Genomic DNA, 15,139 nt, shown 5'->3' on the forward strand with positions numbered 1-15,139 from the left:
TTCATAAATGTAGGTCTTACGGCAAATTTCTAGGTGTCCCCACAATATAAACCTTTTTTTATTGTCAGTTCTTCCCATTTGTTCTTCTGCAAATTGACCGTTTTCTGGAAACTGGGGATTGAGAACAAAATTAATCTTTAAGATTTACTTTATTTCATGCTACAAAATCCTTGGAATGATACTCTTTTCTACACTTTGTGTAGTGTTTGTAAATAAATTTTCTAGACCATACTGCTGAGAATACATTGGTTTATTATTATATTTGTGATGTCAATTTTGTATTCTAAAAAAGTTCAAAACTCGAGCGAATGCACAAGTTCTTATAAATATTTTGTGCCGTATGAGATGGGGTGTTATCATTCAAGGTTGCATGACGGTGTTATAGGATTATTGTTATGAAGTTCATGTGTTGCTATTGTATCTGTAATCACAATTTTTATATTATAGAACAAATTCATAGCTTCAACAGTTCCCCGAGTTCTAGTAAAAAAAATTTGGTTTGCAAGGTGTGTGGAGATAAAGCATCGAATCTCCATTATGGTGTTACAACTTGTGAAGCTTGCAGGGTAAATATATGATGTATTTTATATATTTATGAACTTTCCAAGGAATATAAACAGATTCAAGGTCATACTTTTTAGACACTCTCCCCCCCCCCCAATAAAGGTCTTTATTTACACACTGTTTCTGTAACATTTAAGGATTTTTACTTATAGTAATATTATGTCAGTGACGAATATGAATGGGATTGCAGCACGTTTTTTATAAAAAACTTTAGATTTTAATGAGAGAATTATAAGTGGTTGGTCTTTCTCTCTTTATTAGACTGTTAGCCAAAATATCTATTTAAAGTCAGAAAATATTTTAGGTGGGAATGACTAATGTGTTGAACTAGAAATGAGGGTCGTCATGTCCAATCATTTTTCGAGATTTGAGATAATTTTAGTAATGTCGATAATTGATCGATGTTCAGTAAATTGTTTTTGAATTAAAAATTTGTGCTTTGTTTATTTTTAAACTAACCTGACTCCATGACAGTACAGTTGAACTGTGTGTCGACCCTTTATTGAATGAATTTATGCCATAACCAGCCGCTGCAACCACGACTAAAGTGGCTCTACTAATGTAAAATATTAACCTGCCAGGGAATACAGATTGACTTAGCGTTATGCTATGGTGACACCTGCTAAAATGACCTGTAGTGGTCACGACGGTGACCGAGTCTGCCTACAACTCGATGACTCGCCAAAAAAACTTCGGAAAATTCTAGAAAACGATGGAATGCCCCTGAGATTTTTTTAACTGCTTAAAGCATACTACAAGGGTTCTGTGAGCCAAATTCGAGTTTACGGAGAAGAGACTGAAGAATTTCCGGTTGACTTTGGAGTAAAACAAGGCTGCGTCCTGTCTCTGACTCTGTTGAACCACAGTATTGATTGGGTGTTTGAAAATGCTTTATCTTCTCATCCAGGACTTCAGATTGGACAGAACCTTTCACTTGGAGATCTTGAATTAGCTGTTGATGTCGGAAACCTCTCAAACCCAGAGAAAGCTCAAACTATGCTTCATGAGGTAGTTACTTGGGCAGATCGTATTGGCTTGAAAGTCAGTACATGGAAGACAAAATTTACTGCAATAAATCTCACTGATCCTACTTCGTTAACTGTAAATCAAGTACAGTTGGTTCAGGTCGACAGCTTCACATACCTTGGCTCCCAGTTTTGTACTGATGTATTTTCTGACGCCAGTATTCAACAGCAATTGCAGAAAGAACAGAAGATCTTTGCTTATCTAAAAAAAACCGTTCTGGAACCGGCGTGAAATTTGGGTAAGAACTAAAGTTCGAGTCTATCTGGCTTTGGTTTGAACAATCCTTCTTTATAGATATGAAGCTTGGCCAGTGAAGTGACCACGTGAAAATGCACTGAAATTCTTAGAGTATATCTGTCTTCGTAGCATCCTCATTTTAAATTTGAAAAAATGCAAATTTTGTTCTGGCCTTGGGAAGGCGTAGGGGTTTTGCGCCCAACTTATGTTAATTTCTGCTCGTTTTGAGTTTGACTCGGTTATTTATTGTAATTTCTGTTCATTTTGGGTTTGATTTATTTATCGATGCTGATTTGTGGTAGTTTCACGCTTGGTAGATTATTTGATTTGATTTTTGCTCATTTTTTGTTTAATGGAGGTCTGTACTTTTCTTTGAAAAAGTTATTTTGTGGAAAGTTTTTTTTAATTAATTTCTGTTCGTTTTATAATGACATAGTCTTTTCAGGGAAAAAGAAAATAATACTTTAAATCTTTTCGTTTTTTAAGACTTTATAGTATGGCCTACTATATGTATGCTGGAGAAAAATTTTCAACAATTTTTAACAACATACACCCTTTTATAAATCTGGACAAAAATAGTACTGTTTAATTTAGATTCATACCTCCTCTAGTTGACCTGAAATAGAAAACTTGATACCATTTGCAAAGAAAACTGTTTACTTTCTTTGATAGCTTGGATACACTTAAGCTATTTTGATTTGGTTAAATTTTAAGTGCAGAAGTAGCCCCGAAAGTTTGAACATAATACCCTCAGTCGTTCTTGGGATACTGCTGAAATGCCTTATTGGTAATTAGCATTATCACAGTACATTCTGATTTAATCTTAAGGAAAAATTTAGTTTTTAAACATATGGGGCAAACCGGAGGGTAGGCGTGGAAGGGTGGGAGTGGAAGGGGGATTAGTTGCCCTCCAATCACTTTCGACTATTAAAGAGGGTATCATCCCTATCTATTTTCAATCGAATGAGCCCTTTTTGAAGTTCCCGCCACAACTCCTTCGATGCAAAGTGCCCTGGTCTATACAACAACAACAACAAAAAATATAACTAATCGCTTTCGACTATTAAAATGGTACAAGCGCTTTCAATTTCAAACCGAATGAGCCCTTTTTCAAGTTTCTACGACAAAGATTTCAATAAAAACCTTATATGCCCCCAGGGCATAACTTATAACCCTTGCCCTGAAGGTTGTGGGGGAGTGTGCTCTTCAAAAACATATTTTCTATCAGGAAATCAACTACGCTGAACAAAATGGCTTTCTCAAATTTTTTATTGGATGTGTTTGGAGGAATGATGGGCGTGGGAGGGGGGAGGGGGCCATTTGCCCTCAAATTACTTTCGACTATTAAAAAGGTTACTAGCCCATCGAATTTCCAATCGGATGAGCCTGTTTTGAAATTTCTACGACAACGCCTTCTATAAAAACCTTATATGCCCCCAGGGCATAACTTAAAACCCTTGCCCTGAGGGTTTTAGGTGGTTGTCCTCCTCAAAAACACATTTTCTACCTGGAAATCAACTACGCTGAACAAATTGGATATCTCCAAATTTTGATTGGATGTGTTTGGGGGAATGATGGGCGCGGGGGGGGGCTAGTTGCCCTCCAATCACTTTCGACTATTAAAATGGGCCCTAGAACTCTAGATTTCCAATCGAATGAGCCCCTTTTGGAGTCTCTACGACGACGCCTTCTATATGAAGTGCCCTGATCTAAAGTAAAAAATAATATATGGTACGTTGCCCCAACATTGTTCTTATATGCCCTCAGGGCATAGCTTAAAACCCTTGCCCCGAGGGTTGGGGGGGAGTGTCCTCCTGAAAAGATATTTTCTATCTGAAAATCAACTACGCTGAACAAAATGGCTAACTCAAAATTTTGATTGGATGTGTTTTTGGGGAATGATGGGCATGGGGGGGCTAGTTGCCCTTCAATCACTTTCGACTATTGAGAAAAGGCACTAGAACTCTCAATTTATAGTCGAACGAGTCCTTTTTGAAGTGTTTATGACAACCTCTTCCATGTGAAATGCCCTGCTCTAAAGGAAAAAAATAAAACATAATACATTGTGCCAACATCGTCCTTATATGCCCTCAGGGCATAACTTAAAACCCTTGCCACGAGGGTTGTGGGGGAGTGTCCCTCAAAAACATATTTTGTATCTGGAAATCAACTCCGGTGAACAAAATCGCTATCTCAAAATTTTGATTGGATGTGTTTGGGGGAATGATGGACGTGGGCTAGTTGCCCTCCAATCACTTTCGACTATTAAAAAGGGCACTAGCCACCCCAATTTCCAATTGACTGAGCCCTTTTTCAAGTTTCTACGACAACTCCTTCGATACGAAGTGCCTGTCGGAAGAAAAAGAAAAAAAACACATTGTGGCCACATCGTTCTTTACTTAGGCAGCGCTAGCGCGCTGCCTATGATAGTAGTGTTTAGTCATTGACATGGCTGTGATGACCTTGGCAAATTGCAGTATCAGGATTATAAATTAAATTTGTAATCTTTTTTATACAGAATTTTATATTTTAGTATCTTTACGGTAAACTGTATTAGCTTTCTATTTGAATTAATTGTAAATTGAGCCATCCTTATTTAATTAAAAACTATATTTATAAAGGCTGATAATTCGTATATTTCTTCCGTACTTACTTAAGACGAGACACAGGCTATTCAGCCCAACTCGGCATCCAGAAGCCTCTGGACCGAATGCTTCCATTGGGTTCTGTATTCGGTGAATGGTCGAATAAATTCCAGCCACGCCTTATCCCACTTATGACCATGCTTTCGGAATCTCCCAAGCGGTTCGACATCCTTTCTGACGACGTTATGCCAACATTTCATCTGACCATCTGTTTTTTTCTTCCATAAGGAACCAGGGGCTGCTAGTAGTATCTGGCGTGTCAGGGTCTCTTCCAGTCGCCTCATTGCGTGACCCAGCCACTTGAGACATCTTTTCTTGATCATGGTGGAAACGTCACGCTTTTGACCGCATACTTTCGTTAGCCGTTGGTTGCTGATTCTTTACACCAGCCGTATTTGCCTAATTCGGTCATTTTCGGTCGAAAATTCATTTTTGTTCAAGGGTGTCAAGCTGACGCTAATCTTCTGCCTTGAGGGGTCAGATCTCACATCCATATAACAAAATTGAACGTCCACATGCTGAATAGATCATGAGCCTCTGCATGAGGTTGATTTCCCTTCTTGTCCAAAGGGGTTTGTGGAGTTGGCCAAAGGACGACCAAGCTTTGCCAATCCTCCCTTGAATCTCACTAGCAGCTCCACTTTTAGTATCTATTGATAACCCTAAGTATCTGAACTCTTCCACCCTCTCAATAGGTTCTCCACTAAGGTATATGTTAATGTTCTATTTGGTTGAAAGATACTTTGTTTTGGGGATACTGATCGTGATTTCTGTCTCACTAGCCGCATTTGCTACTCATTCTATTATATTTTGTGCTTTTGGCAGAGTGTGCGAGTGGAATACTACCGGGTGCGTATTCAGTGTGAAAAATTATTTATTTTACCAAAAAGGCGACACCATCATCTTCTTTCAATGCGTTTTTCATAATCCAGTACGTAATGTAGTTGAAAAGAATTGGCGATGCCGGACATCCTTAATGGACGCCATATCAGGGTTGCCACCCCAAGTCATTTATCACTATTTTTAGTGATTTTTTTTGTTGACTAAACAAAAAAAGATCACTGAATTTGCGCATAAGTCACTACATTATTGAAAAAATCCCTAAATCAACCAGAAAATCACAAAAATTTAGTGATTTCTTGTCACCGGCTGGCAACCCTGCGCCATATGCTATTTCAAATAGTTCTTATATCTCACTATATATTCATACGTTACTCAGGGTGTTCTCATAGTATGTTCTTAGCAGGTCCAGTATTTTCGTCGGAACACCGTCTTCAAGTATTACTTGCTATAGCAAGGGTTGTAATATCGAATCAAATGCAGCGATCAAGTCAAGAAAGACTGCGAAAGTATCTAATCCGTGAACGAAAAATTTGGTAAAGAAGAAGTCTGGTGAAGAATATCTTTACATGGTCTACAAATCTCAATCCAGAGTGGAAACCTGCCTGGTTCTTCCTTGTCCGATGCTCTCGCTCTTTTCTAAATCGGTTCACCAAAACTATTGCAAAACCTTCCCAGCTATGTCTATTATTTAGACTCCCCGTTAATTTTTACAGTCTCCTTCATCTCCTTTCTTAAATATAGGGAATATAGTTGCGTTATGCCAAACCTGGGGAACATATTCATTCCCAGACTTTACTAAGTAGGTTCATTAGGTCTTCAACGAGTGCCGAACTTGCTTTGTGTTCATAGACTTCACCGCGTTTCTGACTTCTTCCATTGAAGGTGGAGATACATCGCAAGAATACTGCTCCACGAGTGATAGAGCTGCTGGTTGCATATTTTGGCTGGAATGGACGGTTGAAGTTTGTGTTATAGCCTGGCCTCTCCTATTTAACAGATCCTTGAAATGTTCTTTCCATCGGTTCATTCTTTCTAGTCGCCCTGTGATGATAGTTTCATTTAATCTTTTCACTTTTCCTATGAAGGTATTCTTTTCTTTTTTCCTAGTTCGGCTCTCTGGGGTTCTTGTTCGACTAACTTATTCATTTATTACTCAGGGAGTGCAGACTGATTCAAGGTTAAGGTGTTTAGACCCCCATTAAAATAAGGTCGAAAATGGTGCATTATCCAACATTTATAGGCTTTGTGCTGATAGCAATGTCTAGTTAGTGACACAGATGTAACAGTAAGTTCCGACTATAAATTCTTTTGCGTCTACATCCACTGGATTAATACATATCTGTGAGGAAACTAAACGTTTGACGACAATAAAGTTTCTGTGACAATTGTACTTCTAGTGCTTGTGTTTTAAAGTTGGACATTTTTTTATTCTAGTAGACTGTAAGTCCAACTATCTTTTATTATTTGAAGTCAAAATCCTTTTTTTTAGGTAGGTACGTTGTCAACATTTTTGAGGTGGAAGGGACCAATCAGTATGCCAGCAAAGCCATCGGCTAATTAATTAATAAAATGAACCTATGTTGCGTGAATTTTTTTGAATCCCTTAATTAAGTGTCGAAAGATCTATATTTTAATTTCAGAGCTTTTTCCGAAGGAGTATACTGAGGCAGACTGAATATACTCAAGCAGCTTGTCTAAGAGATGGAAAATGCATAATAAGTTGGGTGAACAAAAGTGAATGCCAGTTTTGTCGATTCAAGAAATGCCTTGCCGTTGGAATGTCAAGAGACTGTAAGTGATGTTATTTTTAGTGACTTTTTTTCCGAAGCCGACTTCTATCCAGTACTTCCATTCAGAATAAGCTCTTGTCAGTTCCTCTGTTTGTCACCTTCGTCACTACTTATGTAACTCCAGTTTACTGTTTTCAGTTCTGCGACACAGCATGGATTCATTCTCATCTGTGTTGTTAAAAGGCATGCTGACAGTAATTTTCATTCTAATAATAAAAATAGCGATTTTTTTGTGATATTTGAAATAATGCAGCGTTCCCAGAAATTCGTTAAAATTTAGAATTTCGTAAGGTGTCCGTGTCCATGGTCCCTCCCTCCACTTACGTCTATTTTGTCGGATGGGCGTATTTCGATGTTTCTTTAAATTGGTTGCCTGCACTTCAAAATCAATTGTTTTACAAAAAAATAAAAATATATTCGACACATTCTTGTTCTAGAATTTGTACCTTCAGTACTTTTTCGTTTGTTTTCTTTTGCCACGCAATCTTGTACCTTATTTTTTGTAACTTTATTTCTGCACCTTATTTCTTGTAATTTTAATAAATTCTTATTAAAATTCTTACCAATATTAAGTTCTGAAAAAAATCTTCAGCTGAAAATAAGGAGCAATATTAAAGCATAAAACGAACATTTATTCTGTATGTGAGGGGGACTCTTCTCCTCTGTCTCTGGCTCTTCACGCTGAAGTTCAACTTTTTCCCTAATTCCTTAAGCATATAAGCATTTTATAAATTTAACAGAACGAGCAAGGGAGAGGATACAGCCCCTCTCATTTGCAGAATAATATCTGTTCGTTTTAAGTTTTGATATTTCTCCTTCCTTAACAAAGAGAAAAAAAAAATCTTAAAATGAAGAATGAAAGGTATGGACTAAGGCCCACCTAATTTTGTTTATTTTGTCGTATGGGCGTATTTGGGTGCTTCTTTAAGTCTGTTACCCGCATTTCAAAATCAATTAACAAAGGAGAAAAAAAAATCTTTAAATAAGACCGAAACAAACGTTTTAATTTATAAAATTAAATAAAATCTAAAAACAATAAAAAAAGAAATAAAAAACAATATCTTTATGTTTACAACTGCGAACTAACACCAAAGAGCAATTCTACAAACAATTACGTATGACTTTAGTAAACTCACAGAAGTAACTGGATAAAAAAAAAATAAATAGGAAAATTAATATGAAATTAATTATCTTTTTGTGAAATAATATTTTTGTTGGCATCCAATGCTGCAATTCTTCTTGGTCTTGTGTTTACTTTAGCCCCCTGGATGTTTCGCAAGACTTTATTACCATTATTATCGATATCTTCATATTTAAAAATTATGTAATAAATTGAGTCAGTATTTAAATTATCCGTATCTCTATTTATGGAAAGAATAGCAAAAATAGGCTTTTTCGTTCCAATGGCTTCTCTAACCCATTGTGTCAAGCCTATATCAGAGGCAACGCTCTAGTGTTGCCTATAGTAAAGGCCATAAGGCTGCAATTTTTTATTATTCATTAGTTTGTTGTTTTTTTTGTTGTTTGATTTTCCAGGGGCACTTCATATGGAAGAGATGGTCTTATAAACTTTGGAGGAGGCTTATTTGATTGGAAATTGAAAGTTAGTGCCCTTTTTAGAGTCAAAAGTGATCGGAGGGCAACTAGCCTCAAACGCCCTTTTTTCCTCAGATGCATCCGATAAAAATTATTGATAACCTATTTGTTAAAAATAGTTCAAAGATCAAATAACAAAAACTTCTGGATCGACACAACCCCCGAAAGCCCGAGTGCAAATGTTGCAAGTTATGCCCTGGGTGCATATTTGGTTTTATGGGAGCAATGGTCGTATAAACTTTAGACGGTGCTCATTCGATGCGAAATCTGGAGTTCTAGTGCCATTTAAAAAGTCAAAAGTAATCTGACTCAAATAGCCCCCTCCGCCCCTATGCAATTTTTTCCCCAAGTGTATCTGATAAAAATTTTGAGATGGTTATTTTGTTAAAAATAGTTCAAACATCAGGTAACTAAAACTGGTGTTGACACGACCCCCCATGGGCAAGTGTTGTTATTTGTGTCCTGGGGGCATATATGATTTTACGGAAGGGATGATCGTATAAACTTCACATGGGACTCATTCGACTGCAAATCGAAAAGGGATTGGAGGGCCACTAGCCCCCTCCCCCCCCCCCCCAAGGCATTTTTTTCACAAATGCGTCTGACCAAAATTTGGAGACATTCATTTTGTTAGATATTTGTCAAAGATCAAATATCAAAAACTCCAGAGTAGACAAAAACCCCCAGAGCCCGTAGACAGGTATTGTAGGTTATGCCCTGGTTGCATATATTGCTTTAACGGAAGGGATGATCGTATAATCTTCAGAGGGGGCTCATCTGACCAGAATTTGTTATTTCTAGTCCCCCTTTCACGTGTCAAAAGTGATCAGAGGGCAACTACAGCCCCCCCCCCCGCGTACTCTTTTCCCCCAAATGCATCCGATAAAAATTTCAAAATAGTATTTTGTTAGAAAAAGTTAATAGATCAGGTAACAAAAAATTTATGGCTGACACAACCCCCAGAGCCCAGGGGCAAGTGTTGTAAGTTATGACCCGGGGCATACAAGGTTTTTATATAAGTGTTGGTCTATGAAATTCAGATGGGGCTCATTTTATTGGAAATTAAAAGTTCTAGTTCCTTTTTTAAGATTCAAAAGTGATCGTTGGGCACCCCTCGCCCTCCAACACCCCCTCTTTTACCCAAGTGCATTTGATAAAAATTTTAGAGAGTCATTTTGTTCGGAATAGTCCAGCGATCAGATAACAAAACTTCGAAATTAACATAACCCCCCAGAGCCCGGAAACGGTTCTTAATTTATGATCCGGGAGCATGTAAGGTTCTTATGGAAGAAGGTCGTATAAACTTGGGAGGGAACTCAAATGAATAAAAATTGAAAGTTTCAGTTCCCTTATTAAGAGTCAAAACTGGCCGGATGGTAACAGGCCCCCTCCCTCTTCCACTCCCATACACACACCTTCTTTCCCCCAAATGCATCCAATTGAATTTTTGAGGTAGTTATTTTGTTCTAGAGATTAAGATCATATAACAAAAACTCTTGGGTTTACCCATTCCTCTAGAACCCGGGGGCAAGTGTTTTAAGTTATTCCCTGGGGGCATATAAGGTTTTTCATGGAAGGACTGGTCATGTAAACTTTGGAGGGGCTCATTCGGTCGGAAATTGAAAGTTCTAGTTTCCTTTTTAAGATTCAAAAGGGATGGGAGGGCATAGCCCCCCCCCCCAAGGCGCTTTTTCTCAAAATGTGTTTGATCAAAATTTTGAGGTAGCCATTTTGTTCAAAATAGTTTAAAGGTCAAATTACAAAAAGCCCGGGGTCAGCACAACCCCCTAGATTCTTGGGCTAGTGTTGTAAGTTGTGACCTCGGGGCATATAATGTTTTATGTAAGGGATTATCGTATAAACTTCTGAGGAGACTCATTTGATTGGAAATTGAAAGTTCTGGTTCTCTTTTTAAGAGTCAAAAGTTATCGGAGGGCGTCTCTCCCTTTCCATACACACACATACGCACACCCTGTTCCCCCAAATACATCGGATAGAAAAATTGAGATAGCTATTCTGTTGGAAATAGTCCAACGATCCAAAACTTCAACGAATTTGAGGAGGCCACAGCCATTTCGAACCATTGATTAAAAAATACTTTCCGAAAAAGAAGTTTTTCAAAGAAAAATAAAGGCCATATTAAATTTGAGATCAGAAAAAAATAAATGCCTACAATATTTCAAACTCAAAACGACCAGAAATTACTATTAAAGAACAAACGAAACCCAAAACGAACAGAAATTATATAAATAAGCATACAACAGTTACTAATATAAATGAATAATTAATCAATCTTAAAACGAGTAAAACTTAAATTGAATGTGCTTATCAGTCTTAAACTGAACAAAAATCACTTCGAACAAGTGTTGGGCACTGCCTCCTTCCCTAACTGTAAAAGTCTAAAACCTACTGTGTCATTGGTGCTTTACAAAAAAGTATATGGTTCTTGAACAGTCTTGGAAAGAACCACCAAAATCAATCTGAATATTTGATATATAATGATATTAATTGTTGAAAGCTCATCAGTTCAAGATTTTATGTCACTGTAATTTGTATTTTCATTTTCAATGCTATAATAACTGGAAAGGAAAATATTTATAATGTATTCGTTTTCAAGCGCCAATGATGCAGTAGACTTTAGATTTTTATATTCAGGAAGGAGTGCAGTATCCAAACTCTTGTTTTTATTGAATCTATATTTGTCTTGAACAGTATTGGAAAGACATAAAAAAAAACTTAATATTTGATATATATTGATATTATTTGCTAAAAGCTCATCAGTTCAAAATTTAAATTTACTGTAATTTAAATCTGTATTTTCAATGTTGTAATAAGTAACAAAGAAAATATTCGTAACAAAATTCATCTTCAGTAAAGTGCCAATGACGCAGTAGATTTAGGCTTTTAAAGTTAGGTAAGGAGGCAGTACCCAAAATCTTTTTTTTTGGTGATTTTTGTTCATTTTCACCTTGATTTGCATAGTCAATTGAAGTTTTACTCTTTTTAAGATTTATTTATTCATTTATGTTAGTACCTATTGTATGTTTGTTTGCTATAATTGTTTATTTAATTAATGTTCGTTTTGGTTTCAATTATACTTCAAAAGTAAAGATTTTGTTTGTTCTAAGCTTGATTTGCATCCTCAGTTTAAGCTTTACTCGTTTTAAGATTTATTTATTCATTAATATTAGTAGCCTACTTGTTGCATGTTTGTTTGTTATGACTGTTATTTACTTTCTGTTCGTTTTGGGTTTCGTTTATTCTTGAAGAATAATTTCTGGTCGTTTTGATTTTGAATTATTGTAGGCTGTTATTTTTTCTAATCTGAAGTTTAATATGGCCTTTATTTTTTTTTGGAAAAATTTTTTTCGTTTTTTTTTAATCAATCGTTGGAAATGGCTGTGGCCTCCTCAAATTGTGCGCAATGATCAGGGTGAATTACGATTTCCAATAAACCGTTTCACAAACTCCTGGTTGGTTCCGCCAATGTAAAATTTTCCACAAGAACAAGGGATGCTATAGCCATCACTTTTTATTATGTTTATTCTATCTATTTTCTATCATTTCATTAACGATTTTAATAAGATAACTATTTTAAAGTAAGATGTCTTTTAAATGCAATTTAAGGGTGTCTTGTTTGTATATTTCTAATAATCTCCCATATCCTATTAGAATGGATTTATCCAGAAATATCGAAGGTGTCTTTGAATCACTGTTCGTAGATATTAAATGTGGAGTTAAGGATTTAATTGTTGGTATTATTTATTGATCTCCTAGTGGCTCCATTCCACTGTTTCTACACACCCTTAATGATCTACTGGATACCATCCTCAAACAGTCGACTGAGTTAATTATTATGGAAGATTTTAATATAAATTTGATAAATATAAGGTCTTCTGTATCTTTGGATTTTCCGTCGTCCATGCTTGTCGCAGGTACTTTACCTTCTGTATGTATCCCGTCTCGCAAAGCAGAGACTACGTCATCTCTAATTGGCAATACTTTCTGTACGGCTACCTTGATCCAAAATTATGTTTTAGTGAGTGACAATTCTGATTATTTCCCTATTTACTCTTGATACTGTTTGGATAAACTGACTATTAAGAGGACTGGTGAGTCTGGTAAGAGGCCTTTTAGATTTGGTGAAGTGGAATTGATGCTTCTTTGGTCAAGATTGGCAGAAATTTCTTGGGGTAATTTTGAGAGTAATTCTGATTTTGGTAATTTATTTGATTCTTTTTAAGAGTCTATTAAAGAAGCTGTTCTTGATATTTGTTCCGTTTCACCTTCTAATCGTAAGTCTAAGAATGCTTTTACTCTAAATCCTTGGATGACCCCTGGTCTCCTTAGGAGTTGTAGGAGAAAAAATAATCGCTGGAGGGCCTTTAAGTCTGCTAGCCCCTCAATGAAAGCTATTTGCTTTCAGAGATTTAAAATTTATAGGAATATTCACAATTGTGTGTGTCAAAAGGCCCAGTATGTGTGTGTCCCAGTATGATTTTAATTGTTTTTCAGATTGTCGTAAAGATATACGAAGAACTTGACAGGTTATAAATTCTGTGCTTAGGCCTTCTTCTTAGTCCCCATCAGTCCCTTCTTTTTTTATCTCGATGGCAAAATTATCGAAGGTGAGCTGAATGTTCAAGATGCATTTACTTCATATTGAGGGGGGGGGGGCGAAGAGGATGAGATTCGCCACTCAAATTGGGGGAAAAACCTCGAATGCCACCAGAGTAATCTGGCAGTACCCCAAAATCCAGTATAAAGTTTATGCGCCACAGATTTCTGCTTGTCCCGTCTCTGGCGGCTTACACAACTGTCAGGGTTCTCTAGCAAGTGTACTTTCCGCGTGTTAGCAGAGTGCCACACTATTTTGCCCCAGGTAACATAAAGATCAAACTCTCCCAAATCCCCCTCAAGGAAAGACAGCATAAGATTCTTTGCCTATACAAAGCTAATCTAATCTCAGCCTTATTGTAGGCTTCCGGACTCCACCTAGGTTAATAAGTCAAAGATTATAAAGTCAAGATTTCTTACTGCATTCACTTTCACGTATTTACAAGAACTCAAAAAATGAACTGAAATAAAGAACTCTTACAATTAATCAAAACACTTTTCGACACACCTCCGAGCGCGCACCTCTGACCAAAGGCGATGAATGGCCGAATCAAATTAAGTTACCCAGTATCCTTTGAAGCTTTTCGGGCTGTAAAGTTTAGCTCTATGAGTCATCGCTCACCTGGCTTTTTCAAACATTAGCTAATTAGTGGATTCATTCAGACGTATCATAAAAGCCTATCCCGGGGTTTAAATATTGAAATTGAAGATAAATGAAGTTAAATTTATAAAAAGGGCATTTTTCTGAAACAAAAGGGGCCAAAGGTCCCAACACTTCATATTTTGCGAATATTGGTAAAAGGACCGCTTCGGCTGTTAGTTCTTCTCTTTCAAGATCCAACTTCAGGTTTTATCTTGGGTCACCTTCTATGAAGTCAATGTTTTTGGAACCAGTGACGGAGAAAAAAATTACTAAAATTGTTATGGGATTGAAAAATTCATTGTCGTCTGGCCCTGATAATATTCCTACTAAAGTAAGTTCATACTTCCTTCCATTATTTCTCCCTTAACGAATTTTATTAACAGTAGATTGTATATATGGAATTTGCTTAATGCTCTAGGAATTAACATGCTATTTGCTTAATGCCCTAGGACCATACTATTTGCTTAATGCTCTACACCTTTTCAAGGAGAGTGAGTACCCCCTCACATGGTATACACTACAGTTTTACGTGCACATTGTAAAAAGCGACCATTCCTTTTATACCTATAAAGTGATCAAACACGTTTTGACAGTATAATTTTTTTTTTAATCGAAAACTAGAAATTGTCAAATTGCGTATTTAGGAATGATTTTGTAGGAAAAGCTGTCTATCACCCATGCATTATTGACTGTTCCATTTCTTTGAAGTATGTGCTATCAGGAGTGGTTTCTGATTTTTTTGGACAATTGCCTTTAGTCAATATTAGTTTGATAGGAATGTGTTGACATATAACATTTGTGATTCGGATCTCATGAATGTGGAAAAAAAACGGTTATAGCATTTTCTAATTGTACTATACGAACGATATTAATTAAATAATATGGAAAAAACAGATATACAGATCATTTTGAAATTTGATCGTATGAAAGTAGAGATAAAAGTCGGTATAGCATTTGCGTATTGGACTATACTAAGGATAGTAATTGAATAATAGGGATAAAAACAGAGCTAGATAGCATTTGCGAATTGGATCGTATGAAGGTGGAGAAAAAAAGGGTTTAGCATTTGCGAATTGGACTATACGAACGATATTAATTGAATAATAGGGAGAAAAATAGAGCTAGATAGCATTTGCGAATTGGATCGTATGAAGGTAGAGAAAAAAGGGTATCGGATT

At 36.5% G+C, this 15,139-nt stretch overlaps 2 protein-coding genes across 3 annotated transcripts in view; both read left to right on the forward strand.

The window, feature by feature from the left end:
• Positions 1 to 15,139, forward strand: part of LOC148952912 (uncharacterized) — a 163,690-nt gene that overhangs the window by 99,731 nt on the left and 48,820 nt on the right. The gene's annotated exons all lie outside the window — the stretch shown is intronic.
• The window catches only part of LOC148952913 (uncharacterized), a 30,136-nt gene that overhangs the window by 1,062 nt on the left and 13,935 nt on the right, over positions 1 to 15,139 (forward strand). Inside the window, exon 2 of the mRNA XM_089087308.1 lies at positions 6,956 to 7,106. Coding sequence (XP_088943434.1) covers positions 6,956 to 7,106 — 151 coding nt within the window. The remainder of the gene's footprint in view (positions 1 to 6,955; positions 7,107 to 15,139) is intronic.

The sequence above is a fragment of the Artemia sp. Qi Xiang Cuo genome, chromosome 4 (assembly GCF_049724085.1).
Source record: "Artemia sp. Qi Xiang Cuo chromosome 4, ASM4972408v1, whole genome shotgun sequence".
Taxonomy (NCBI): domain Eukaryota; kingdom Metazoa; phylum Arthropoda; class Branchiopoda; order Anostraca; family Artemiidae; genus Artemia; species Artemia sp. Qi Xiang Cuo.